The 25974-nt window shown below is 47.6% G+C and overlaps 1 protein-coding gene across 1 annotated transcript; it reads left to right on the top strand.

Moving 5' to 3' along the window:
- Positions 1–1113: 1113 nt before the first annotated feature.
- On the top strand, positions 1114–25058 carry LOC144943333 (cytochrome P450 4B1-like). The gene is made up of 12 exons (XM_078870709.1): positions 1114–1318; positions 2360–2504; positions 5108–5152; positions 7159–7286; positions 11655–11779; positions 12438–12589; positions 12897–13003; positions 13124–13314; positions 14364–14497; positions 15536–15600; positions 22238–22320; positions 24855–25058. The coding sequence occupies exons 1-12, from the start codon at positions 1178–1180 to the stop codon at positions 25030–25032; spliced, it is 1494 nt and encodes a 497-aa protein (XP_078726835.1). The 5' UTR covers positions 1114–1177; the 3' UTR covers positions 25033–25058.
- The last annotated feature ends 916 nt before the right edge of the window (positions 25059–25974 follow it).

Genomic DNA, 25974 nt, shown 5'->3' with positions numbered 1-25974 from the left:
TAGACAATGGGTCGAGGCGTAACGGAAAATAACGCTCCAGGTGTGGGCGGGGCATCAATTTAAAATCGAAAGGAAGGCATGTGATTGGCTGCGTGGCGCAACGTCCCCCTGGGCCTTTGAAGTTTAGAGCATAAAAAGAGCCAGGGGACGATTTAGTCAGTTGTTTACAACCTCCGGGCCATCACGACCCACTTCCTGTCATCCTGCCGCTCACAGCATCCATGTGATGCCAGCGAGTGCTGCTGCGAGACAGTGATAGGACAAGTCTTTCATCCTCCCTCCGAATCTCTCAGCGTCCGTGGGACGCCGCGTGTCCAGCTTCGAGGTATGTGGTAGGACGTTTGTGTCGCTGGGTTCATAGGCAGAGTTAGGCTATGCTCTCCTCACGAAATATTCCTCCTCCAGGTAGTGTGTATTGGCGCCATTAATAAACTTTAGTTCAGAATATCGGTGCAGTGTGATTTCTGTGTGTGTGGGAAGAACCTCGGGATGGTATCTGCGATTTGTATGTGGTGCGTCTGCACGGGGAAACGGTGTGCGCGAGAGAGCGAGCACGGGGCTGCAGCGTCTGCACGGTGTTGATAATTTGAGAGGTGAAAGTGTATTGCAACATATACGGCCGCCGTCGTTTGCACGTGTTTACGCGCACATGTGTTTGGAAAACGCGCACCTGCAGCGCTGCGTGAGTAATTGGGGCGGGGTTCGATCAACCCGTTCGCCGGCAGTCGCTACACAGCGACAATAGTATCAACGGCAAGGCGTGCGCGCGTATTCGTACCGCCGCCGTTCCTTTTCCTTTAGCATTAGCCTTTGTTTGCACAGCAGATTAAGGCTTCACCACTCGGGGGGGGGGGGGGGGGGGGCGGTATGCGTGCATATTTATATCTGCCGTTGCTTCTTTCTCTTTAGCGCAGGTACGCGCATATTCATACCGCCAGCCTTTGTGAGGGAAATACGCGCCTGCAGGGGCGCGCGCGTACACACCTCTACGTTCGTTTATGTGGTGCTGTAATTTGAGCGCGCGTGAGATAACCCCGGGCGGTGGTGAGCCAGCCGAGTAGCGATGTCCCTCAGAGTACGCTAGCGAGAGGGGGGTGGACATCGCGCCCCGCCCGCTCACGGGGAGCAGGGAGGTTGACGTCGGCCTCCACAAGTTCACCGGCTCGGAGTGAGGAGGATGTGGGAGCTGCTGGGCTCCCTGCTGCTGCTGCTGTGCGCCGCGTGCTGCGCCCTGTGGGTGCTGCGGCGGCGCGCGCGCCCCGCACTCGACGCCTTCCCGGGACCGCCCGCGCACTGGCTCTACGGGCACGCGCACCTGGTGAGTGGTGAACGTGTGGTGAGCACACTGGCTCTACGCGCCCCTGGTGAGTGCGTACCGCGTATGTAGTGTGTGTGTACTGCGTATGTAGTGTGTGTCTTCTGTGTATGTAGTGTGTATGTACTGTGTATGGTGTGTGTATGTACTGTGCACTGTGTAGGTAGTGTGTATGTACTGTGCACTGTGTAGGTAGTGTGTATGTACTGTGTACTGTATGTAGTGTGTGCACTTTCCGTGTACCGCGCGGCCACCTGACGCGTGTTCACGGGTGCCGCGCGTGCGAGCTTAAGGGGCAGCCGGCCCCGTCCGGCCACGTGGGGCCGATTGACGTTGGCTCCTGGCCACAGCCAACACCAATAGCGAGCGATACCTAGACCCATCCTCTGGATATAATCAGCCGTGGCACAGGCAACTTCGTTGCCTGGCTCGGTGATAGTTGCTGGTGGCTCGGCGCTGCCTGTGCGCTCTCTCGTTGCGTGCCCTCGTGTGCGCGGTACAATCGCCCCAAGACTACACAACGGCACGCGGAGCTGTACTACACACACAGCTCTATGGGAACCTGCTGACACATAGAGCACTCAACACGCGAGCAGCACTTGTGCCTGAGAAGTGAATTCGCGATCCGCCGAGCGGCAATTACACCTCTGCTCAGTGGACACTGGCGGCGCTGGTAAAGGAGTTTAATGAAACAAAAACTTGCCTCGTTGTTTCAACTGCCGCACCGGGAGATCAGGGTTGAACCGGTGTCCTCTAGGTTGATTGCAGGTCCAGTGTGTTTACCATTGTAATACACCGCGGCGGATTCCTCGTGTCTACGCAGGAAACATGCAGTCTATGAGTGTATTGCTTAGTCACATCATCTTGCATGGCTGTGTGAAGATGGCTGAGGGGTTAAGGTGCTTTGTGTGGGATTGGAGGGGTCACCGCTCGTGTGCCGTGCCTGCCTTCAAATGTACCCCCTAACAGCACTTGCCCCAGCAGTCTGTTCAAGGCTATACAGGGGGTGTTTGTATTTGTACGTGTTTGTGTGTCTGTCTGCAGCTTCCAGATGACGAGCAGTGGCTGCGGAATCTTTTGAAGCTGTTCCGCGAGTATCGCTACGTGTTTCCCATGTGGTTTGGTCCGTTCATAGCCACATTGCAAATCAGTCACCCGGACTATGCCAAAGCCATCATCAGCACTGCAGGTAAACGGCTCGCGAGGGACAGAGGGCAGCGTTACCGCTCTAGCACTGACAGAACACGATCGGCCAGAAACACTCCTGCTACTCTCAAATCTCTTTTGCACACACAAACTAAAGTGCATTCGTATCTATGGGACCTTTTTTATCAGTATCAAAATGCTGGGGGAAAAGTCTTTATCCTTTCCGGCAATAATACAGGAGGTGTTAAGATGTTCAAACAACAAAGAGATATTTATTGCAAGGATGCAAATAAGCATTAACCAAACATCATGCTTGTGGTAATACATAAAAATATGCTTTGATTACAGTGTACGCATTGTCTTTGAAATTGATTGGCCTAAACCAGAGACTATCTATGGGACCCTTTGTGTCTGAATGAAAATGATTAGTGGCAGGGCACACGTTCCCTGCAGAAACACACAGGGCCAGTGAACTAGACATCCATACAGACACGACAGGGACACGGTCGTAGTGTAGTACTGGAGAGCTTAGTAATGTTAAATACGTTTATATTTTACATGACATGTCTGATAGACTATTATATTTTGAGTAATTGGGATGTAAAGCTACGACACGAGACCACATTGACCAACTTGTGAGTAATGTGACATGGCTTGTGACGTCCACTTCCTAGGAAACGGCATCCTTTGTGAAGGACTTGCCAGTCCACGTGTGTATGAACAGTGTCGGATCTAGGTGGACAATACACCAGATACACAAGGCCTCACAGATATAAATTGCGTAACCCGCGATGTAAGCACATTCGTCCACGGATCTGATTCAGTGAAATACCATCGGTATTTTGCGTCTTGTCTTGGGCCTTGGGATGGGACGCCGTTGTGGCGAGATATTAACTTGCTCACCTAGTATACAGGAGGGGGTGGGTTCGATCCAGACCCTGATGCCTGCTGTATATTTGGAGTTTGCATGTTTTTCTCTCTCTTCGTGATCGTGTGGATTTTTCTCCGGGTCCTCCAGTTTTTCCCTCCACATTCAGAATCAACATGCGTTTCGGGTATTTGGCTGCTGTACATTTCCAGGTAATAAGCCACTTCGTTGAGCTATTGTTGCTAGGTCGCTTATGAAAATGAGCTACATAGCTTAGTGGACCGTACCTGGTAAAATAAAACATAGTTTAGTTTGTAATTGTGTAGTTTATGTTTCATTGCCACTGTAAGATAATATTTACATAAAAGAGCATTGGGTGGTGTGGATTTCCACTCTGATCCGGAGCAAGGGGTGTAAATTCTATATTTCTCTGGTGGGGGTCCAGTCTCAAAATCATTGCGTGGCTGTACCGTTCTCATTCTGTTGTCATGTGCACTGATACTTAATTTTTTTAGGGCAATATTTACACTAAAATTAAGATTAATTGACCACTGTGGACGTCCCAATAAGCGGTACTCACTGCCGAGCTTGATGCGGTGGCATCTGGCACGGTGATTAGAGCGCAACTTCAGACCACGTTAGCGTGGTTCAACTCAACCCTTCGTCGCTCCGGGGTTGATAAATTAAATACCACTTTGTCGGACGTCAGCCGTGCTTGTTCTGTGCAATGGACATGCCCCCGCAATAAGAACATGGATTTGCCACCGACTGCGAAGTAATTCCGATCCTGATCAAATCATATTTCAATGCAAAACACAGCCAACCCCATCACCCAGTCCCACTCGACCCAATACCAGACTGCTCATGCACCCGAAATATTCATACAGGTGTAGTGTCAGTGAGTCGGAGACGAGGTTTGTAGAGGCACCTTCTTTACTGCGCACTCACAATCTCGCCTGCAGACTCTACAGTCGCTAGCCTATATACAACACTAGCCGTCTAACACCGACGGCGCTGACGGAGACAGCCAACAACTATCTAGCAGCGCAATATCGAGCAAATACGGCAGCGACGAAGGTGACGAGATAACAGCAACGACGAGTTGATCGAATCCCAGAACTGGCAGCCTCAACCTCCCGCTCTCGGCTCCTTTTATGCTACCAGCACGGCCTGGCTCCGCCCTGGCAACACCTTCCTTCTCAAACCCACTAGCAGGTTCCAGGGGCTTCCAGATAGGGCCCTCCATGACCTTTGCCCCAGTTCCACCTTCCTGCGGACACACCCGCTCACATGCTCACCAGCGTGTATACTGTTTGTCCACCACATTTGCCGCTGCTGGCCAGCAGCCAGCGCTATTACACTACACAGGCTTATCTTGCTCGACGTGGGTTTGGTTTGTGTGATTTTGCGAATATGTGGCTAACCTTTCAGCCAAAAAAATCGCTCTATGCGGGTTTAATTCACTCAGATGCGGCTATACGGTCAAAAGTGGTACAACATTATTGTTGGTACTGTGTGTACATTACATGCTATTCGGCAGGCCTCATGCCGTGTCGCTTTGTACTCCCTTTTTTTGGAACACATAAACCCCATTAAGTGAGGGAAACATGCACTTTACAGTGTTATACATTTTGGAGCCTGGTAAACAAAGGACACGAATTCATCTTCTGCGAAAGGTATGCGCATGTGAGCAGCAAGTCCATAGGGTGGTTCAAGTAAATTTTTGTTGCTGTGGAAATTCCTGTTTGTTGTACGCACCTCATGTTGTTTTTATTCAGAACCGAAGAGTGACCTCGAATATGTATTCAGCATTCCATGGGTCGGTGAGTTTACAAATCCTGCAAGACACGATAGACCACTCGACAAATTCACTGGAGGCAGCAGACCAGCATCAGAAATGCATTTAGCCTCACCTGAAGCCGTCATGTGGCTTTCAAACTTTGATATACAGCAATCCCTCACCAATCGCAGGGGTTAGTTTGCTGGAAAATGCCACGGCAGGCAAATCCACAGTTGGTATAGTACAGGGCCTATGGGAAATAGGGGGTTAGGTGAACCACAGCTACGGTCAGACTCGTCAGAGCTTAACTACATACCCCATATCAGTGCCTATCTTACTATAGACCAATTTAGACCTTATTGGTCACCCCGTGCCCTTATAAATATCAACGTTCATCCTACAAAGTACCATCTCAAGGGAGAAACACATAGACAATAAAAAAAATGAAAACTCAATTTCCCTGTACAAGAATATGAGGTAAACCTTACAGGGTCACGGGTATGCAATTAAGTTTCCTGTTTATTAACTAAACACCGAATTAAAAACACAATACTTTACACAAGAACATAATAAAACGTAAATAAACATTACATTCACTGTATATATCTTTAATATGAATGACGATGACAATGAGATGTAGTGGCGGAAGGGGTGGTTAGAAGTAGGGGCACAGCAGCCCACCCTCCCCCTCTTCCTCCGGGCCGAAGACGCATCACTCTCACTTTCGCGACTCGCTGCATGAACGCTTCGGATCCATGATCAAGGGCACAATTAACGTGAATGTAGTTGCCGTGCGACATGGTATATGCTCTGCGAGAATCACAGAATAGACGGGCAGCTGATCAGCGTCGCAGCGCCATGGGTTGTGCTGTAAGCGTGGAGAACCACAGCCCCGCGAAATTTGTAACAATGACGTCACGCAATGACGTATCACCAACGTCATGTGACTTAACACCTTGCTTACCCGTGGATACTTAAATTTACAAGCCACGGTTGGTAAATTGGTATATAAATGCAGAGAGCAACTTCCGAGACACGTCGAGTAGAAGGCTTCTTATTTATTTAAGAGCACACTGGGCGATACATCGTGTAACGCAGCTACACATAGGTGATCCTAACACATAGCCCCATCTCCGGCTTCGCTGCATGAGCTGGTCGATCAGCGAGGCGATGGCGACGGAGTCTTCCAGAAGATCAGCCGTGTGGTCAGAGACGAAGAGATGGCAGAGAGCAGTGACGCAGCCAGGACCCAGGACACGTAACAGCCCCGAGCCTCAGGTTTCGGTCCCCCTCTGGCCACGCCCCCTTTCCAGAACCTTCGGGCTGGTTCCCGGAGCTTCTCGACTGACTGTCCTTCACCTTTACCCCAGATACGCCCTCCTATAATAAGGCATTATGCAATGCAGCCATGACCGTAATTACCCCTTCAGGCCAACAGATGTCACCCTGTAATTACACAAATAATAAACAGTGTGTGCAAGAAATCGCGGTTTGCGAATCCGTGGTTGGTAAGGGATTCCTGTAAGTTACTGTTCACTAAGTCACATGAAAGAGAAGACAAATTGGTGTCCTGAAATTTATACATGAACTATTTCAAAATGACGAACTGTATCAACATTTTCCATGAACAGATATTGTGTGGGGAGCAGTGATATCGTGGTTAATACACTGTGCTATGATTCTCAAAACCTAGATTCAATATCCCGTCATGCATATCATTGTCAAGAGCTGTTTACACTAACCGCAAGCATCCAGACTGACTAAACTAGGCTAGTAAAACCCGGCCAACACACGTCATATCTATATGAACACACACACACTGACCCAGCGAGTACATTTCCATCTACACCAACACACACTGACCCATCAAGAAGACCTCCCGTCTACACCGACACACACACTCACCCATCAAGAACACCTCCCATCTACACCGACACACACACACTGACACAGCCAGTACACCTCCATCTACACCAATACATACACTCTGCATGCCGCATCACTATAATCATCAAACTGAGCTTCTAACGTTATGTTACTTGTGGACAGGATTGAGTCTCCTCACCTCATCTGGTCCAAGGTGGTTTCGGAGTCGCCGCATGCTCAGCCCCGGCTTCCACATGGAGATTCTGAAGCCCTACGTGTCTCTCATGGTGGAGAGCACCCAAGTGCTCATCGTAAGCTCACGCAGTTGTCACACACGCCGTGGGCACTTACCCTGCAGTAGCCATGGCAAGGATTATGGTGCTTAGTACTGCACTATGGACAGTGCTGAATCCAAATGTGTAATTTTAATATTCCCACCCCTAAACATGTATGTTGATTTCCTGTTGAGGTGCAATTGCTTTTTCGCTTCCAACATGGACCAGTGTGGACTCTGTGACTGAAGCACACAGCCATGCTCGATGTCAAGCGAAAATCAAGCGAAAGAGGTGAGCCTCAAATGAAAAGGTCAGGGACTTTAAGATTAAACTCTGTGAATATTCAGTAGCAGCGGGGACGAAGAAGACCACAGGGGCTGCCGCGGAGATATGACGCCTGGCAGTGATGGTGGTCCTGGCCCTCGGTGTAGAGAGGAGGAGGAGGTTGTGTGTCGCTCAGCTACTGCTGTGGAGAGTTCCACCGTGAGCTGTTGTGCAGGGTGGTAGGAGAGAGACAAGAGATATGGAGGAAAGTCGAGAATAGAGGCAGGAGACAATGTTGTAGACAACCTTGCTGATGGCGACGATGGAAGCCAGTGGAGAGAGGCGAGGGAATCGGGACGAGGTGATAGGGATAGAGGACAATGCAGGCGAGATGGTTTTGAAACCGTTGGGAGTTTCTTGAGGTCACTCAATGAAGAGCAAGCAAGGATGCAGTTGCGGTAGTGGAGGGGAGACCCGACTATGCTGCAGGCGAGGGTGTTGGCGATCGATCACTGGACGTAAAGGAAGTGGTACGAGCAAGATCTTATAATGTGGTTTGTGTCGGATAAGTATGAGTTGAGAGTGGCGCTGAGGAACTTGACGTGGTCGGAGAATTAGATAATGGAGCACAGCGATTAAATGCACGAAGGAAGCGTGGAGGTGGCGAGTTGCTGTCTAGTGCCGATCAGCATAGTTTCAGATTTGGAGGCATCCAGGGAGAGATCGTGGGCCCAAAGCCACCGGGTGCAAGGTGGCGGCAGTAGTGGCGGCAGCAGCGGCGTTGGAAGTGGTGGCGGCGGTGGTGGCGCGGGGGGCGGGGGCACTCCGGGAGCCTCTCACATACAGATTTGTCATTGGAACCAACTGAGCTGAACTTGCAACAATGTGGAAGACTCAGAGGTCAAACTTCTGGTAAACATGTTATTTTAATTTCGATTTAAAGCTTTCGTGACTGCAGGGATTCATCTTCTTGGTTCTTTCGGTAAAGTCACGTAGAAGGGAAATAATAAAATAATACAAATAAAACATAATAAAATAATACAATTCTCACGACATTTCGGCCACAACGCAAGCAGCCGTCCTCAGGTGAAGAACAGGTCTGTCGGAAAGACAGCGTCTGAATGAGATTGAATGAAACGTCGTGAGAATTGTATTATTTTTTATTATTTTATTATCTCTCTTCTACATGACTTTACCGAAAGAACAAAGAAGATGTTATTTTAAGGTTTTACTTACTCCATGACAGATGGCGCTGAGTAGATTAGAGGGCTGAGCTGGCATTCTATAGTCAGTGAGATTCCGCAACACCCCACCGCTGAGGCTGAAGAACAAACGATACTTGACGTGGCCAAAGCTGACAAGCAGATGAAAGTGGACAAAGCCAGTGGGCCAGACCAGATATCTGCTGTGATTTACAAACATGGAGGACAACACCTGCACTTCTTCATGGCCAGGATCTGGAATGATGAAGACCTTCTCAACGAACTGAAAGATACCATCATCGTGACCATCTTCAAGAAAAGTGACAAGTCAGACTGTGGCAACTACAGAGGAAGCTCTCTCCTTGCCACCGCTGGAAAAATACTTCCAAGAATTCTACTAAACAGACTTGCTGAAAATCTCCTTCCTGAATCCCAGAGTGGCCTCCGGCCTGGCAGGGTAACTTCAGACATGATTTTGAGAAGTGCCAGGAGCAGAGACTACCACTGTACATGGCCTTTTTCAATCTGACTAAAGCTTTCGACTCTGTTACTCATCCTTCTAAGATATGGCTGCCCGACTAAATTTGTTAACATCCTCCATCTTCTGCATGACGATATGAAGGCTGTCATCCTATCAGTTGGTGAAACCACAGAGTCAATCAAGGTATGAACCGGTGTGAAGCAAGGTTGCATTATTGCACCAACTGTTTTCTCTATCTTCCTGGTGGGAATGCTTCACCTGACAGAGGGCAGACTCCCCTGAGGCATGCATATCACATATAGGACAGACGGGAACATATTTCACATCAACCGTTTCAGAGCTAAGTCGAAAACCTCAATCACATTCCAATATGTAGATGATGCCCAAGTCAGTGCCTGCTCAGAAGCTAACCTTCAGGCCATCGTCAAGCTTACAGCAGGATGGGTCTAACACTCATTACCAGGAAAACAAAGATCATCTTTCAACAAGCTCCGAGAGAACACCTACCACCCCCCAAAATCACTACTAACAACGCAATGCTCGAAAACATTCCCAGTTTCCCATACTTAGGCAGCCTTCTCTCCAGCAATGTCTTAATTCATGATGAAATCGAACATCGGATTGCTATAGCTAGTGCTGCCTTTCTCGCAAGCTTAAGAACAGGGGCTTTGAAGACCACGACATTACCACCAAGACCAAAGTTGTTGTTTATAATGCTGTTATCATTCCTACCCTGTTATACAGTGCAGAAACCTGGACCTCCTATCAGAAACACATAAATTACCTCGAAAAATATCATCAATGCTGACTCAGGAAAATACTAAACATCAGCCGAGAAGAAAAAGAAAGACACATTAACAATACTTGCAGTCAAATGCAAACCTATTAGTATATTTTGTTACTGGTAAAGGAGGCCTCATGATGTAGATGCTTACCCCGAGCTCTCATTACTCTGATAGTGCGTTGTCTTTGAACTGTGCGCCTTTGGCGTCATCTGGTCGAACACCATTTGAGACTAGGCTCTAAGAAAAGCTGTCTTTGGTGTGGACCAATCAGTTTCAAGGACAATGCATACATTATCAGATGATTGTTTTTTGTTTGCATTTGACTGCAAGTGTTGTGGTTAATGTAAACATGATTCCTTGCAAAAGGTGTCAGTTTTGTTGCCAGAAAAAAAGTGGAAAAACCCTATTAGTATATTTTGTTACCGGCAAAGGAGGCCTCATGATCTCGGCATCTAGTTGAATGCATCCTCTAGCTCCTTGAGTTTGGCGTTATGTGTTTGCTGAACTCCCCCTGTTCCTCTAGTGCCACCTGGAAATATGTCATCATGGAAACTTGCTTCTCCACTCTCTCGCTAATATCGCTTTCTCCGATACCAAAGTGCTCTGCAAATCTCCCGGGTACTACCAAAGATTTGTAAATGAAGCCATCCAGATATACAAACATAGACACAACTTCAACCGAGAGGATGGTTTTAAATTAAGCAATCATTGGAAAGATGTCATTAACCAAGCCAAACTCTAGCTGCCTTATAATAGTACAGCCATAGTAGTAGTCTTTAAGTTTTGTAGTTTTTTAGTTTTGTAGCTTTTCACACACTGCTTGCCTGCTTGGAATATAACCCACCGGCGAGCATAACAGAAGGCTGCTTAATCCTAGCTTGCTTATCTACTTCTGCCATCTATATCACAAAGCCTCAGCTGCAGCTCCAGGCGTAGCCGTAGCTGCACCACAGGTCGTCGTGCCTCATCACCAGCCCATAACCCCCCCCCACGGCCCATTTTGGCTCCTCCCCCCTCCCCTTAACCAGTAGATAATCTCGTGTCTCTTAGAAGTCTCGTCACTTGATACAGTGATATTTGCTGTGACGGTGCCACCTGAAGACGGAGGCTTGTGTTGCCTTCGAAACGTCGTGATTTAATTTATTTGTTTTCTCTTTTTTAACCTACGCGACTTTACCGAAAAAACCAAAGAGGTTGGTATTTTCCTCTGTATGTTGACTAATCTTCCGGGTAAATTGGGAAAGTTTATTGACTTTTTTGAGAAGAGTTTGTAGCATCCCACGAGTTCCTCCATGAGGGGTCTCAGGTCGTTCCTTAATTGGGGAGGTGAGTGGAGAAGAGGCCTTAGATTTTTTGTGCGGGGCTCTTTCCGCCATTGAGCACCTGGAGTGTGGGGCAGACTAGCACAGGCCTCAGCTTCATATTCATGAAGCAGGCCCGAATCCAGAAGTCCAAGTTTTCTGTGCAGAGGGGAAGGCATGTTTAAAGTCCAGGTTGCTCCTCTGGTGCTGTGAGGCTAAAGAATAGGATAAGTGAAAATAGCAAACCAAAAAACGATGTGTAACCTAATATATTGAGTCGAAGAGGTCCGTTTGAGCGCTGCTCATTCACAAAAATACGTTAAAGGCTATTTGGGGATCTTTAGTCTTTGTCTTTCACTTGTATCAAACAGGACAAATGGGAGAAGAGGATCAAGATACAGAACTTGTTCGACGTGTTTGAGGACATCAGCCTCATGATGCTGGACAGCATCATGAAGTGTGCCTTCAGCTACCGCAGCAGCTGCCAGACGGACAGGTGACCCGGCGGGGCACGCGGAGGCCGTGCAGAGCTGGAAGCACTGCGGCATTCGGCAGGGGCTCGCAAGCCTCGACATTGGCATTCAGCTCCTGGACACGTGGCTGTTGCCATTGTGCATTGCAATAGAGCACGAAAGAAAGCGCCTATTCGAAAAGAACTTGTGCAATCAAGACACTTCTCACACCTACAGGACACAAATCTGCTGTAGCTGTAATGCCCAGTTAGGCCTGGCTACGTCCTGTATAACTCCCAGTTAACCATCATCATGGGCTCGACGTCTCAGTTGCAAATGGTCCATTGTGAGTTTCATTCCCTGTGCCTCTGCCCAGTCCATAATCATAGTGATTGCATAATGCAGAATGACCTTGGCAAAGTGTGATGCATGACCTTACACTAAACCATTAAGATGTTTCTACTCACTGCACAGGCATCCACACGCCCCAGTCTCATGATCCAGGTTCTTAAATTACCTACAAATGTAATAGCAACTTGCGTTTTCCCATAGCGATTCTCTTCAACCGAATCATATGTTTGCATATATGTCCAGAGGTCTTCCCCAAATTACCAGCCGTCTGTCACGTGCGCTAATAGCCACTGAGCGGCGTCTTGTAACTCGCGTGACCTCTCTCGCCCGTGCCCCGCTCTGGGTGGCCAGTGACAACTCCTACGTGTCGGCAGTGTTTGATCTCACGGAAATGGTGCACCGTCGGAGCCGGCTCTTCCCGTACTACTTTGATGTCATCTTCAACCTGAGTCCACTGGGATATCGCTTTCGCAAGACGTGCAATGTCGCACACGCACACACGGGTATGATGGGCGCACACACACACGCCTACTATCACGTGCGCAGACTAAGATACCCTGCTTAGCATGAAAAGACAATAGGGGTGAGGGTCACAGTGCAGTGTACCAACAGCCGTGTCTCCACTCCACTCATAGTCAGCTTAAAAGTCAAACTCTTGCCTTTATCTGCCAGAAAATAGGAACCCCGTTAACGAAGAGGGTGACCAGTGAAGTGCAGGTCACAACCCTGCGAATAACATATGTCACAGAAGTCTAAGGCTAAATGTAGAATATTCATATTGTGCGTGTGTATACGTGTGCTGCTAATCAGATAAAGTGATCAAAGAACACAAGGAGGCCTTGCTTGGGGAAGAGGGACTGGAGAAGATCAAAGCAAAGCGGTACCTTGATTTCCTCGACATCTTGCTCAGCGTGCGGGTGAGCGTCCGATCTTGAAGAGCGAAGATGGCATGGACATTGTGGCCTCTCAGTTGCACGTAGGGTCACAATGGGTATGAAAAATAAAAATCTGCAACGACCGACTTCCCCACTTTTCAGGATGACGAGGGCAATGGGCTGACCGAGGAGGACATACAGGCCGAGGTGGATACCTTCATGTTTGCTGGACATGACACTACAGCCAGTGGCCTGGCCTGGGCCCTACATGCCATGGCTCACAACCCTCACCACCAGGATGCTTGCCGTACCGAGGTCACAAGCCTGCTTGCAGGCCGAACCTTCCTCACCTGGTGAGAGGTTTGGGATGTGACATGGACAGCACTCTGCACGCTCTCAAATTGAGAGAACACAAAGCTTATTTCTGGAGATGACTCGTGAAACTCTCCAGGAGAATGGTTTTCAGGCTGATTTTGTGAATCAGTTGTACTTATTTCAGTGTTCCTCTCAACCCATCAATTTCTCCTTCTTCTTAGAGGCTGATGACGTAACATATTTGCAGTAGAAGAATCTGTTCTACAGGGTCAATGGACTACCTGGATTAAATATTTACTTAGATTCATGTTTACATTAACCACAACACTTGCAGTCAAATGCAAACAAAAAACAATCATCTGATAATGTATGCAAAAGTTATAAACATTGTTGGCGTGGTGCCTCAAATCAAGACCACTGTTAATAGGCACTTATTTAATTATTTGTCTTTGTGAGTCTTGTGCTCGTAAGTCATATGTTTCATGTTTTGCATGAGTTAATTTTTCACCACAACAGGGTACTGACATTCCCTGTTCACGTTTGAAATAGTTCCTGCACTTTTCTTACACGGTATCCATGCCACAGCCTGTGCCACCCCAGGGGAGCACGACCCACAGATTTGAGAATCTACAGATATGGATAAACATTTCATATATCTACTTTTGTCTAAATTAAGGAACCTTTATCGAGACGTTTGGCCATCGTGAGAGAGAAGGCCTGGAAGGGCTCTCTAGAGCTCCCTCTACTGGAGGCTTCTCTGCCAGCAGTCGCGTGAGCTAGAAACTACAGGGCCGTGCCTTTACCTTTACTTTTCACATTCAAGAGCAATTTAATGAAAACGTTTTAGAGATACGGTATATTTATAATGTGGAAAGCCGTTTTCTTCTTCATTGTTTGCAATCCATGTGTACAATAAAATATACATTGCTAGGCAGCGCAACTCAGTGGGCGAGAACAACATTCGCGTTCAAGCATTGAGCCTGAATACGATGCCCAATTTTCAGCTGACTTAGACCTGAGGTAAACAGGACACAATCTGACGTTGGACTGTGATCTGCAATCACCGTGCATGCGTGTCCCCTTGCAGGGACGACCTTTCCCAGCTGTCCTACACCACCATGTGCATCAAGGAATCGCTGCGCTTACAGGCCGTGGTGCCCGCGATCTCCAGGAAGACGAGCAAACCAATCGCCTTGTGCGACGGGCGCGTCATCCCCACAGGTCTTAGCTCCTAGCCTCCTCGGCTTTGGTCTAACTTTAATGAGCTGACATCTTTCGCCTCCCATCCCCTCCCACAGATCCTAACGCTTTACCTAGTCTTCTTTCAACCCCATGTTTGTTGTCACTTTGTGCCGGCTCTGTCCACAGCTGGTGCCAAAGATTCGTTCACCAAGCCATCCATATATATAGACACAGACACAATTTCAACCGAGATGACGGTTTTAAACTCAGCAATCATTGGAAAGATGTCATCAACCACTTTGGGTCATGACTTGATTTGTGTCTTCTTGTCAACCTCTACCGTCAGCAGTGTGGATGGGTGTAGCGAGGTGCAATGCCCCCCCCATCTCTACCCCCCCTCCTCCCCCTATCTCTGCCCTACAGCCTCTCCCTCCTCCTGTCTCTGTCCCCTTCCTTCCCCCCCCATTGTCTGCTCCTACATTACTGGCTGCCCCACCCATGCTGTTTGCTCTGCACATGCTCACCTCCACCCAAGCATGCCGCTTGCGTAGCTCGTGTTGCTTGCACAGCTCTTTTCCCCGCCCACTCACTTTGAAACCCTTATAAGCAGCTACATTTGGAGGCTTGCCCCCCTTTTCTCTCTGCCTGATGAAGACCGCTTGTGTTGCGATCGAAACGTCGTGGGGTTTTTTTTTTGCTTTTATTATTTTCAATTCATAATTTTCATTTTAACGTTTGTTTCTATTTACGTGACTTTACCGAAAGAACCAAGAATACCATACTGTTGTTTATGTATCTTTATTCTTATCTTAGAGGACTGGTCCTTGACTCATGCTGTCCAATCTTGAGGTTCTTCGTGTCGCGTACCATCCCTTAAAGTGGCATCGCAGCATCTTTGTATCTTTGCCTCTTTCACTCCATCTGGACTTCCGGAACAAGGTCTGGAGTCGCAGACCCTTGGCCCATGTGGTTCTATGCTCACTTGCACCATTATGGGGAGCTGTTTGACTACACACTTTAGCAACTCTACATTCATGTATCTTTGCCTCCCACCCCCTGTGCTGTGCAAACGTATAGGAACCCGAGTTTACATCAACATCTACTGCTTGCACAGAAACCCAGAGTTCTGGAAGGACCCAGAGGTTTGTCTCCAACCTCCAAGTGTGCACGCTGCTTCATTGAACTATCGCAGTGTCGCATGTGTGAAATGCACTCACCTGTTTGCATTTGGCCTGCACGTGCAGATTCAATACATTCGTAGCCCCTACGTGAAGATTGTTTTGTCCGTGTTCACATTCCTTCCAGGCTGAAACAAATATAGGCAGAGCATGACAATTTTAGGATATTTTAATGATTTTGAATAACAAATACAATGCAATTGTGACGATCGAAACTTAATCCCCACTTACAGAGTTATTGAAAATAATATGAATATTGACTTTTAAGGAAGTAGGCTTGGGTCTGAAAAATGTATTGCCCGATTAATGAAACTAGTGATGGAATGACAGCCAAAGGAGAAAACGTCGTGATGCAGCTCAGCGGTAGCGCGTTTGCCGCTTGTTGCATAAGTAATTTTTTTGTTTAGTATGTTATCCTTCCCCGGACGTCCGATTAGCACGGTTGACTATGTACGGTTAGAAAGAAGTTGAACATACATTAATCGTACATAGATTGGAGGTGCGGGGGAAGGACAGCAAACTAAACACAAGAAACTGTTATAAAAAAATAATTTTCAATCTAGATTTAAAAGAAAGAGCGTTCTAGACGGCCGCAGAAGCGCATTTGAATGCACGTCATGCAGTGGTGATACAAAAGCCACTGCGAATGTGACCAGAGTTTGCATGGTGGTTTATGCTCCTTGAGATCAACAAGATATTGTGGTTCATTTGTGGAAAGCACTTTGTGTGTAATGCGTGCGATCTTATTTGTATTTGGTCGGCAACCGGAAGCCAATGCAGCGCAGCGAGCACCGGACCAACATTGTTGGATTTTACAGTGCCCGTCACGACACATGGCAAAGAATATTGTACACGTAGCTTGCTAATGTTTTTGTCAGACATCCCGTAGAGTACTGAGTTGCGATAATCAAGCCTTGCAAATACTATGTGTAACGATTCGGGATAGTTGCAGGGTTTATGGGGAGTGTGATTCCTTGGGGAGGGATGTAACACACCAGGTGGGTTGGTCGTTTTGCCACTCTTTTTTCGGTGATACTTTCATGCACACTTATAGGCAGAACCCCACAAGTATTGTCTGACTTGTGTGCTCTATATGGAACTAAATGAAGAAAAGGAACCCGTTTTTACACACAACGCACCCGAACTACTCCATCACCCTTATACACCCACCAGCACGCCCGTTTATAGGGTCTCACGGTCCTGTGTGTCCTAGCCGGCCTGTAGCAATATGCAAAGCTTTTCGTGCCTTCTTTAGGGTGGTGTCTCCACAGTCTAACAGTAGGTAGAGCACTGGTGGCTCCCTTGGTGTGGTGTGTCCACAGTGCAGCTATAGACAGAGCAGGTGGCTCCCTTGGTGTGATGTTTCCCCACCAACAGCACGCAGAGCCCTGCTGCCTCCCCTTGGTGTGGTGCCTCGACACTCCCGCGGTGGGTAGAGGCTTCCAGCTCCTGGCTGCTGCTGCTATTTTCTGGCCCCACTTCTCCTCACGTAACAAGTGCCTCCAAACCTCTTCTTTATTTCCCCTTTCATGGCAGTAAAATTTGCATAATTGGGCTTCCCCACACTCATACTCCTAAAATCGGTCACATCAGCTATAACTGCCACAGACGGAAGCCAGGGGTGTGACCAGTGGCGGCTCCTGCAAAATCTCTCAGGGGGGGCAAATGTCTGGATGATTTATAAGGATAAGGTCCACCCATGCAAAGGATAAATTAACAGCTTAAGCATGTAAAGGCAACTTCACTTCCTTAATATTAATGAAAAATAAAGTGACTCTTACAATACATCTTGTTTGTTTCTTTACTCACTATTAATACAATCCACTCAAGTTTCTTTTATTAAAGATTCCACTAGGTGGCGACAAATAAAATTGTTGACTGAAACGTGCTTACGTATGATGATGTAAGCACGTTAGTGCGAGCCCTCCCGGAAGCCATAGAGAATGCATTGCAGCGCCCCCCGTTCGAAAAAAACCATCTTTGAATGTAAGTCTATGGGAACACTCTGGGCGATTCTCAGCCGGAGTGAAATCGCCCAAAAAGAGGCGGTACTCCACAGAACGTGACATGATGCTGATTGGACTATATCCAGAGGCACAGTGACGGCTAGCGTGACTCTGTGGTTGAATGACATTGGTGGTGCGTCGCCCAATCGCCCTAATGAAGAAACCGCCCCTGGGTGTGATCCTCAACTTTCGCCTCGTCACACTATGCTACACGCCACCGTGCAGAGGCGTAGCTAGGATATTTTGCGCTCGGGGACGAACTATAAAATTGGCGCCCCCCCCCCCCCCCCCCGTTTAATCACATTTTCCTATTACATCGAATAAGGAATAACAATTTAAATTTTAATGAAACATTGTATTTAAAGAAGCAAATTTATAGAAATTATATTACATGGCTCACTCAGTCACTGTCGTAGACTGGTTGACATAGTCTACAAAAGATTATTTTTTCTTGATTTCACTGTCGCAAACTGGTCAATCACGTAATCAAAATCTGTTTTTTCCAATGTTTCTCTTTCAACGCTAAGAAGAGCAAGATCGCTGAGACGATCTTGTCCCTTTGAAGCACGCAAATACGACAAAATAAGTTTCAATTTGCTGAACGACCGCTCAGAGCTTGCAATTGAAACTGCTATTGTTATACAATTTGCAGTGAAATTCGCAAATTCGAAAATATGTCGTCTCCATAAAACACAATAAAACCAAGAAGATCCAAAGGAGTTTCTGGTAGAACTTCATTCCGGTTACTGAGCAGCATTTTGCAATCTCCAATTTCTGTGAAAAGTTCGTGGCCATTGATGTCGGTGTCATAGAAATTTCCAAAATCTGTGCAATTTCCAGCAGATATCCAAAATTTGTGTTCAGGTCTTTTAGTCGTAAAAACCGTGTTGACATCTCCTGTTGAAGTCGATAAAATACGCTCTTCATAACGCGCACAATTTCATCTGCTGAAAGTCCTGCATCTCTTGCCAGTTCTCCTGGCATCTTCCGACGTCGCCTAATTCTTCTGTCCACATCGATCCCCCAGGCTGTGCATCTTGTTTTGGCGTTTTCTACAGCAACTTGGCTCAAATCATCACGAAGCTTGACAAATTCATGCTCCAAAGATTCAAGATCAGTTGCTGCTTCCTTGAAATTCATAGTAGGATCCTGTAAGCGCTTCTGAACACGATCAATTTTTCCAAGAATGACATTCCAGAAATGTAATAAAACTATGAAGTTAAAATTTAATACGCATGCCTGTAACTGTTCTGCATCACTTCTGGTTTCAGGCGTCATAGTTACGTCCTCCGATAATTTGTCTAGCAGTCCTACTAGTTCATCCAGTCCTTCATAGATAGCTTTAACAGCTTCTGATCGTGCACTCCAGCGTGTTTCAGACTTCCGCTTTACTGTGATGGGCACAGCTTTTTTTAACTCTTCCCAACGAATTGTTGAACGAGAGAAAAACAAATATATACTTTCAACTGTTCCAAAAAATGTGACGATAAGTGGATCCTGTTTAGCTGAGTGTACTCCTGCTAAGTTTAAGCTGTGGTTGTCACAGTTGACAAACAATGCTCTGTGATTGTTGTCACATATTCGTTGTTGAAGGCCGGATATATGCCCAGTCATCACAGCAGCATTGTCATAGCATTGTGCCCGACAGTCGGCTAGAGGTATGTTGTCAGATTTCAGTCTCTCGACGATGACTCTTTGTAGGCTTGCTGCATCTTTTGCATGTATCTCGATATAACCTAAACATGATTCTTTGATAGTTACTTTTTTAGTTTGAAAATCCACATCCACAAATCTTATGACCTGAGAAAGCTGTTCCCGATGTCCTATATCAGGAGTTGAGTCAAGTAAGATACCGTAGTACTTGTTTTTCCTGATATCACTCAACAATTGGTTCTTTACAGTCGACGCAAGTATGTGGATAAATTCATTCTGGATTTCCGGTGACAAATAAGAAACTGATCCCGGATTTTCTCCTGCGTGCTGTACGTGTTTTGCTAACAATGGGTCATACTGAGCAACGAGTTTGATCAGCGCGAGAAAGTTTCCAACATTTTTATCCTCATCCGCATTCAAATTTTCCTCATGGCTACGTAGTGCCAAATTTTGTGAAACCAGAAACTTAATACAGGTGAGTATTCAAATATAAGGTACTTGCGACGTACACGTATAAGTGAGCCTTGTAGTAAATGCTGCTAAATGAAGGCCACGCTATTTTGACGTGCGTGGGCTGCTCCGGCTGCTGCAGCCGCCTGGAGCGTGGTGTCACTAATAAGAACTCAAAATAGGCCGTCGTAGTTTCCGCCACCAAAAAACAGGCCAGTGACTAAGGCTGAAAGACTGCGCCTGTCTGTTGTTTGGGACGTTCTTCCATGTAAGTTCTTAATAGGCGCGCGTACCAAAATGTAATTACATGACATGTACGCTGTGTGTGGTGGGATATATAAACTTTTAGGTTGAGGTGTAGATTTGTGCAGTAGTTTCAGGCTGCCGTGCCCGCCGCAATAAGTTATAATGTAACGTTGTAAGCCTCATTTTGGCGCCCCTTTACCTTGGCGCCAGGGGACATATGTACCCCCCTGCCCCCCCCTAGCTACGCCTCTGCCACCGTGTTGGCGATGTCACGACTAAATATTGACTGAATGTGTCGTAGAACCCCGATATGAAAATTCCTGGACCTGACCTGACTATATTTTGCACTTGGTGATCAAAATACATAATCTGGTCGAGTATGATGCGGAGGAAAACTGAATCCTGGAGTCTGCGACCACCACCCCTGATCGTCTCACAATTGTTTTCACCTGAGCCGGAGTGACAACCAGCAGAACCTCCTAGTTTCGTGATTAAGCATCATTTCGTTTTGTGCAAACCACATGTGTACTGCTCGCGTGCATTTATAGAGATTATCGATGCACTCTATATCTAACTTTAACTTAAATGTCGAGTCGACAATCGTCAGAAGAACTGACCATATCTGCAGCATAATAATGTGGGATGCATTGTAACAAGTGACGAGCACGGTCAGGTAGGGGTCGCCATTTCCACAGCAGATCGTAGCACAGTGGGTGTTGAACTCGAGTCGTTTGACTTGGAAAGTCGACCAATCAGCACTCTCTTCTTCTGGTGAGTGCCACCGCAGTACTGGAGACATTTGGGTGAGACAGAATTTGTTTGCCGATCCAAGCGAAGAGAAGTTATCAGCATGGTCCCCCATTCTCCAGGGAAGAGGGGAGGCAGTACTTGTTCGCAATGCTTGGCTCGCTCAGCCGAAGTCCCGCAAGTGTGGGGCCTGGCCGCAAGCACCCGGGCAGCAGCAGAATTGGGTTTGGGCACTTCACTACACACCTGGTGACCTGGGTTAGATTCTTGGCCGCATCAAGTCATCAAGTCAACTCAGCCGTAAATGAATGGCCAGTGTTGTGTTATCAGCAGCACTTGGGTGGGTAAAGGTAGCAGGGCATGCTGCTGGCCACGGAACCCCCTCTTGTGCCAGGCTGGCCTAATCAGGTGCTGGCTAAACAGTATTTGCCAACTTGCCTCACCTACAATTCCAGTATTAACTCCAGTATTAACTCCTAGTTTCAGTAAACTTAAGAGACCTGGGCCCTCAGGTTTACTGATGGCAATTCTACCGTGCGTGTGTAGGCGTCAAACCTGGGAAACGTACGTAATAAACGAGACAACAGACTATTAACCTGCAGCAAACATACTGGCAGACAGTCAAGTAAGTAGGCCAATGCCTCCCATTGATGCAGAGAGGCCTCCACAGTGAGTGGTCCAGAAGCGAGGTTCAGAAGGATTGGAAGTGGAGGTTCAAACTGGCGGGAAGCAAAGGTTGAGCATTGAGGCGACGGTTGACAACCGTTGAGGGAAGAAGGACGATGATTGGCCGAGACGGGTGTGGAGTGTGAGGGAAGTTTCGAGAGAAGGGGCTCGAAAGGTTTAAAAGGGGAGAGCACAAGGGGAGGGTACGAGCTTAAAGAGACAGGCAAAGTAGCCAGGCCTAGTGTTGTGTCAAATCAAAGATGCGGTGTCAAATCAAAGGCTCCCGAGTGCAACATGTGAACCTTATGGCGGTACCCCAGGGCACAGCTCTCACACAATGTCCATGATGCAGTCATTTTCAGTCTGTCGATGGTCAGCGATGCGGCAATCGACTCATCTCGACGAGCTGTACGCGATGCACTATTCAAAGTATGGTTTTTCGATAACGTATTTTTTTATGCTGTTTGGCGTTTCGACATCGTGGAGTAGCACTGATTTCGGATTGATTGGTACCCCAGTCGCGGAGTTAATTACACCCCTGGAAAAAATAGTGTTCCAGAAATAAAATGTGTAATTGCCTCAGCCCATTTTGTATTATTTGGTACCCCGGGGTACCGCCATAAGGATCATGTGTCGTTGTCCTAACACTTAGATGGCTGGGAATGGAGCTCCACACCAACCCACTGTTAACTTAATAATAGGTGCTCGCTAAGAGAACTTTGCCCAGCCGGGTAATGGAGATGGAGGTGGTGATCAGTGTGTGCGTACGCATGCACATAAAGTAACTTGATGTGTAAATATATAATTTGACTTGCCTGTGCATCTGCCCGCAGGTTTATGACCCTCTGAGATTTTCTCCTGAAAATGCAGCCAATCGCCACCCCTACGCGTTCATCCCCTTCTCGGCCGGGCCCCGGTGAGCGTTAAACCCTCCTGCTCACCGCCACCGTCTCCACAGGCAAACTCGGGCCGTTACTACGCAAAACTATGAAGCCCCACGACGCGATCAGACTGCAAGCGACATGGGGGGGAGGCGAGCGACTTGGCAGTGGTTAACGCATTGCACACAAACCCAGAGACCCAAGTTTGATTCCCGAACACGAATAAAATAATTGGCAATACATACCTGTCCCCTTTTCCCCTTCACCAACCCACGTTGGCTAGTTTGTTGAAGTATACACATATATAATAGCCCAGATCTCTCCTTCTGTGACTGTGATTAACGCCCCTGGATTGGTTGAAGTGCGTCACGTGACCGCGAGCCAGCAGCCAACCAGAGGTGCGCCCCTCCCAAACATGTACGCAATCACGGAAAGCTGACGTTTGATCCACTCACACACGGCTCACTAATACACACAACTCACTCACACACAATCGCATGCACCTCAGAGGAGACGGGTGAGTCAGAGTGAGGAAGCTGACGGTCGATCCAGTCACACACGGCTTACTCACACAGCTCACTCACACTCACTCACACACAATCGCATGCAGCTCAGAGGAGACGAGTGAGGCAGAGGCGTGCTCCGTCCACTGCTGCCCTGAGGGACTCTCGTGCTCTCCACTTCTGGCTTGAGGGAGAGCTGCGCTCTCTCCACTGCTGCTCTGAGGCAGAGCCGTGCTCGCTCCGCTGGTGCCCTGAGGGAGAGCCGTGCTCTCTCCACTGATGCCCTGAGGGAGAGTCGTGCTCTGTCCACTGCTGCCCTGAGGGAGAGCCGTGCTCTGTCCACTACATTAGTACTCGAGGGTTTTTGGTGCTTAAATCCACTGCTGGATGAAGGCCCACCGCACGCTGTGCGAGTGGATCGTAAGGATTTACTTGACCAGTCTGTTGGGGGCCGCCGCACGCTGTGGTTGTTGGGGGGTGCCGCAGGCTGTGGCTGTTGGGGGGTGCCGCAGGCTGTGGTTGTTGGGGGGTGCCGCAGACTGTGGTTGTTCAGGGCCGCCGCAAGCTGTGGTTGTTCGGGGCCGCCGCAGGCTGTGGTTGTTCCGTGACGCTGCAGGCTGTGGTTGTTCGGGGACGTTGTTAAATAACTCCCCCACTCCAATGAAGCCTTCATCCGACAGTTGATTTAAAAAAAAAGACTGCGCATTTTTACCTAAAGTAAGTCACGCTGGCGCAGTGGTAACACTTCAGCTTTGCAGCAAGAAGTTTCCAGGGTTCAATTCCTGACTCGGGACAAGAAACGACGACACAATGTACCGGACACTGGTCAAACATCCCAAGGCTAAAACATCTTACCTACAAATTACTCAATTGGCGATTACACACAGGAAGATCATCGCCTCCTTCTGAGTCGTGAGACTCACTGAGGCTGCAAGCATAACCAAGCATAAAATGATTATGATTATTATGAAAGCAGTGAACGTGTCTGAAGCCTGCATGGATGATAGTGCCGGTGACTGCTCTGGATGGGTGGGGAGCTGTGGCACAGCGGTTAGTGTGCTGCGCTATGAACCCTGCAACATAATTTCGATTCCCCCTCATGGCCAACACCAGTGACAATTAACTGAACAGGTATTGGGCCTCCACTAAGTCGACTCAGCCTAAAATGAGTACCTGGTGCAGTGTGTAAGCATCGCTACTGGGGAGACAAAGGCATACTCCTTGTTTTTTTCAGTAAAGTCACGTAGGTAAAAATAACATTAATAAAAAATGAAAACAACTAAATGGCACAGCCATCTTTTAGGCATAGCCATCTCTTAGGCACAGCCATCTCTTAGGCATACTTAAGCGATTGTTCTTTCGCTGTGCTTTGTCCCCACCTGAAGACGGACGCTTGTGTAGCGCCCGAAACGTCGTGATTTAATTTAGTTGTTTTCATTTTTAATTTATTTTATTTTTACCTACGTGACTTTACCGAAAAAAACCCCATAGAGTATGGATCCTTGCAGTCAGGAAAACTTATAATCTAGAGACAAAGGCAGTTGCGTGTAGTGTTGGTGATCCACCAGCCTTTATAGATGCTCGCTAACAGCAGTTGCCCCAAGTCAATTTAAGGCTATAATAGGGATATTTGTCTTGCCTGGATGAGTGAGTGCAGAGAGCCGTCAAATAAAAAAAATTTTTCTTACACACGTGGCGCCTTACTGGCTCAAATCTGGCAATGAAAGAGCCATCACATTAATACTCAATGTAAAAATAGAACATTATGTACAATGAGATCTGTAGGGAGTGATGCTACCCAACACAAACACCTCCCTGGGCTGCACTTGCATCATTTTGAAGAAACATTCTCGCAGAGCGCTGCGTGCCCCGTATTCATTATTTGTCGCATTACAGCGACAGCAATGTTTTATTTTTAGAGCTGGAACATATCCACATAATTGTATAGCACGGCTCTACTACAGACCGCTTTCACGGTTGACATTTGGTAATATGAGTGATGATGACTTGAATCGGCAATGCTAGCGATGATAAAATTGTGATTTCACCCTGCGCGCACCCCCCAGCAACTGCATTGGGCAGCACTTTGCCATGAACGAGCTGCGCGTGACGCTCGCCCTGATTCTCTCGCGGTTCCGCGTGCTGCCGGGCCCCGTGGAGGCGCAGCCTGTGCCGCGCCTCGTCAACCGCTCCACCACGGGCTTCCAGCTGCAGCTCGAGAGAATCTCGCCACTCGCCGAGTAGCAGCAGCGCGCTCCGTCCCCATCTCACATCACACCGAGCGCAGAGTTCTCTCACTGCTTCCCACTCTCACATTCACTCTCTGTGGAACTCTCTTCCCATCTCACACACTCATTGTGGATCTCCCTGTTGCGTGAGACTGATGATGTTGAGATGTCTTTTTTTCGATAGTTCAAACAAGTGCCCCGTGCTCGTGCAACACTAGGTTCTCGTGACTGATGGTATTAGATAACTCGTGTTGTGTAGTATGAGATGGCGACAGCTTTGGAAAGCCTTTATCCAGTAATTAGTAATGTGTTGTTTTCATAGTCATGCATGAAGAAAATCATTAAAAATAAACCATGCTCTCAAACTGTAATTATCTCGGCCTCGCTGTGCGCTGCGTTGCACCGCTAGTCGAGTAGATAACATTGCGTTCAATAAACCCTCGGAGCCAGGATGAACGTCCGACTCCAATCGTCATTTATTGATTTTAACAAGGTAAAACTGGTGAGAAAACAGATACAGCATCTGTTATAATCCGGAAACACCAACACAATGAACACCACAGCATCAGATCATTGTCTTAGATAACAATAGATCCTGGACGGACCAGGCCCCTACATTACCACTGAACAACTAGACAAGAGCACAAGCCGGTGTGTTGCATAAAGGCACATCGTGTATTCATCCCACTGCACCCCAAATGCACAGCATTACACATAACACTAAACTGTGGATGAGATACTTCGTCATCTTTGCTCTCAGGATCGTAACATAGCCACCTGGGCACAAGTCTGACTCGACCTACTAACTCACAAGTAACATCCACAATAAGGAAAGTTGCAGGCTTCTTTGCTAACTAGGCCTCGTATTTACCACAACAACTTAACGGTACCATAAAGGCATTTACATCACTATAACGGTCATTCCAACATTACAACAGCATTGCCAATATTATAGGAA

Source organism: Lampetra fluviatilis, chromosome 30 (genome assembly GCF_964198595.1).
Source record: "Lampetra fluviatilis chromosome 30, kcLamFluv1.1, whole genome shotgun sequence".
NCBI classification, from domain to species: Eukaryota; Metazoa; Chordata; class Hyperoartia; order Petromyzontiformes; family Petromyzontidae; genus Lampetra; species Lampetra fluviatilis.
The sequence above is the reverse complement of the archived record's forward strand: the minus strand, read 5'-3'. Positions and strand labels throughout refer to the sequence as shown.

Excerpts from the sequence above, each read along its gene's own strand:
- LOC144943333 (XM_078870709.1), top strand. The coding sequence starts at position 1,178 with ATGTGGGAGCTGCTGGGCTCCCTGCTGCTGCTGCTGTGCGCCGCGTGC. Across the intron at positions 5,153-7,158 it reads ATTCAGCATTCCATGGGTCG|GATTGAGTCTCCTCACCTCA; the intron begins GTGAGTTTACAA and ends ACTTGTGGACAG. Across the intron at positions 22,321-24,854 it reads CCCTTCTCGGCCGGGCCCCG|CAACTGCATTGGGCAGCACT; the intron begins GTGAGCGTTAAA and ends CGCACCCCCCAG.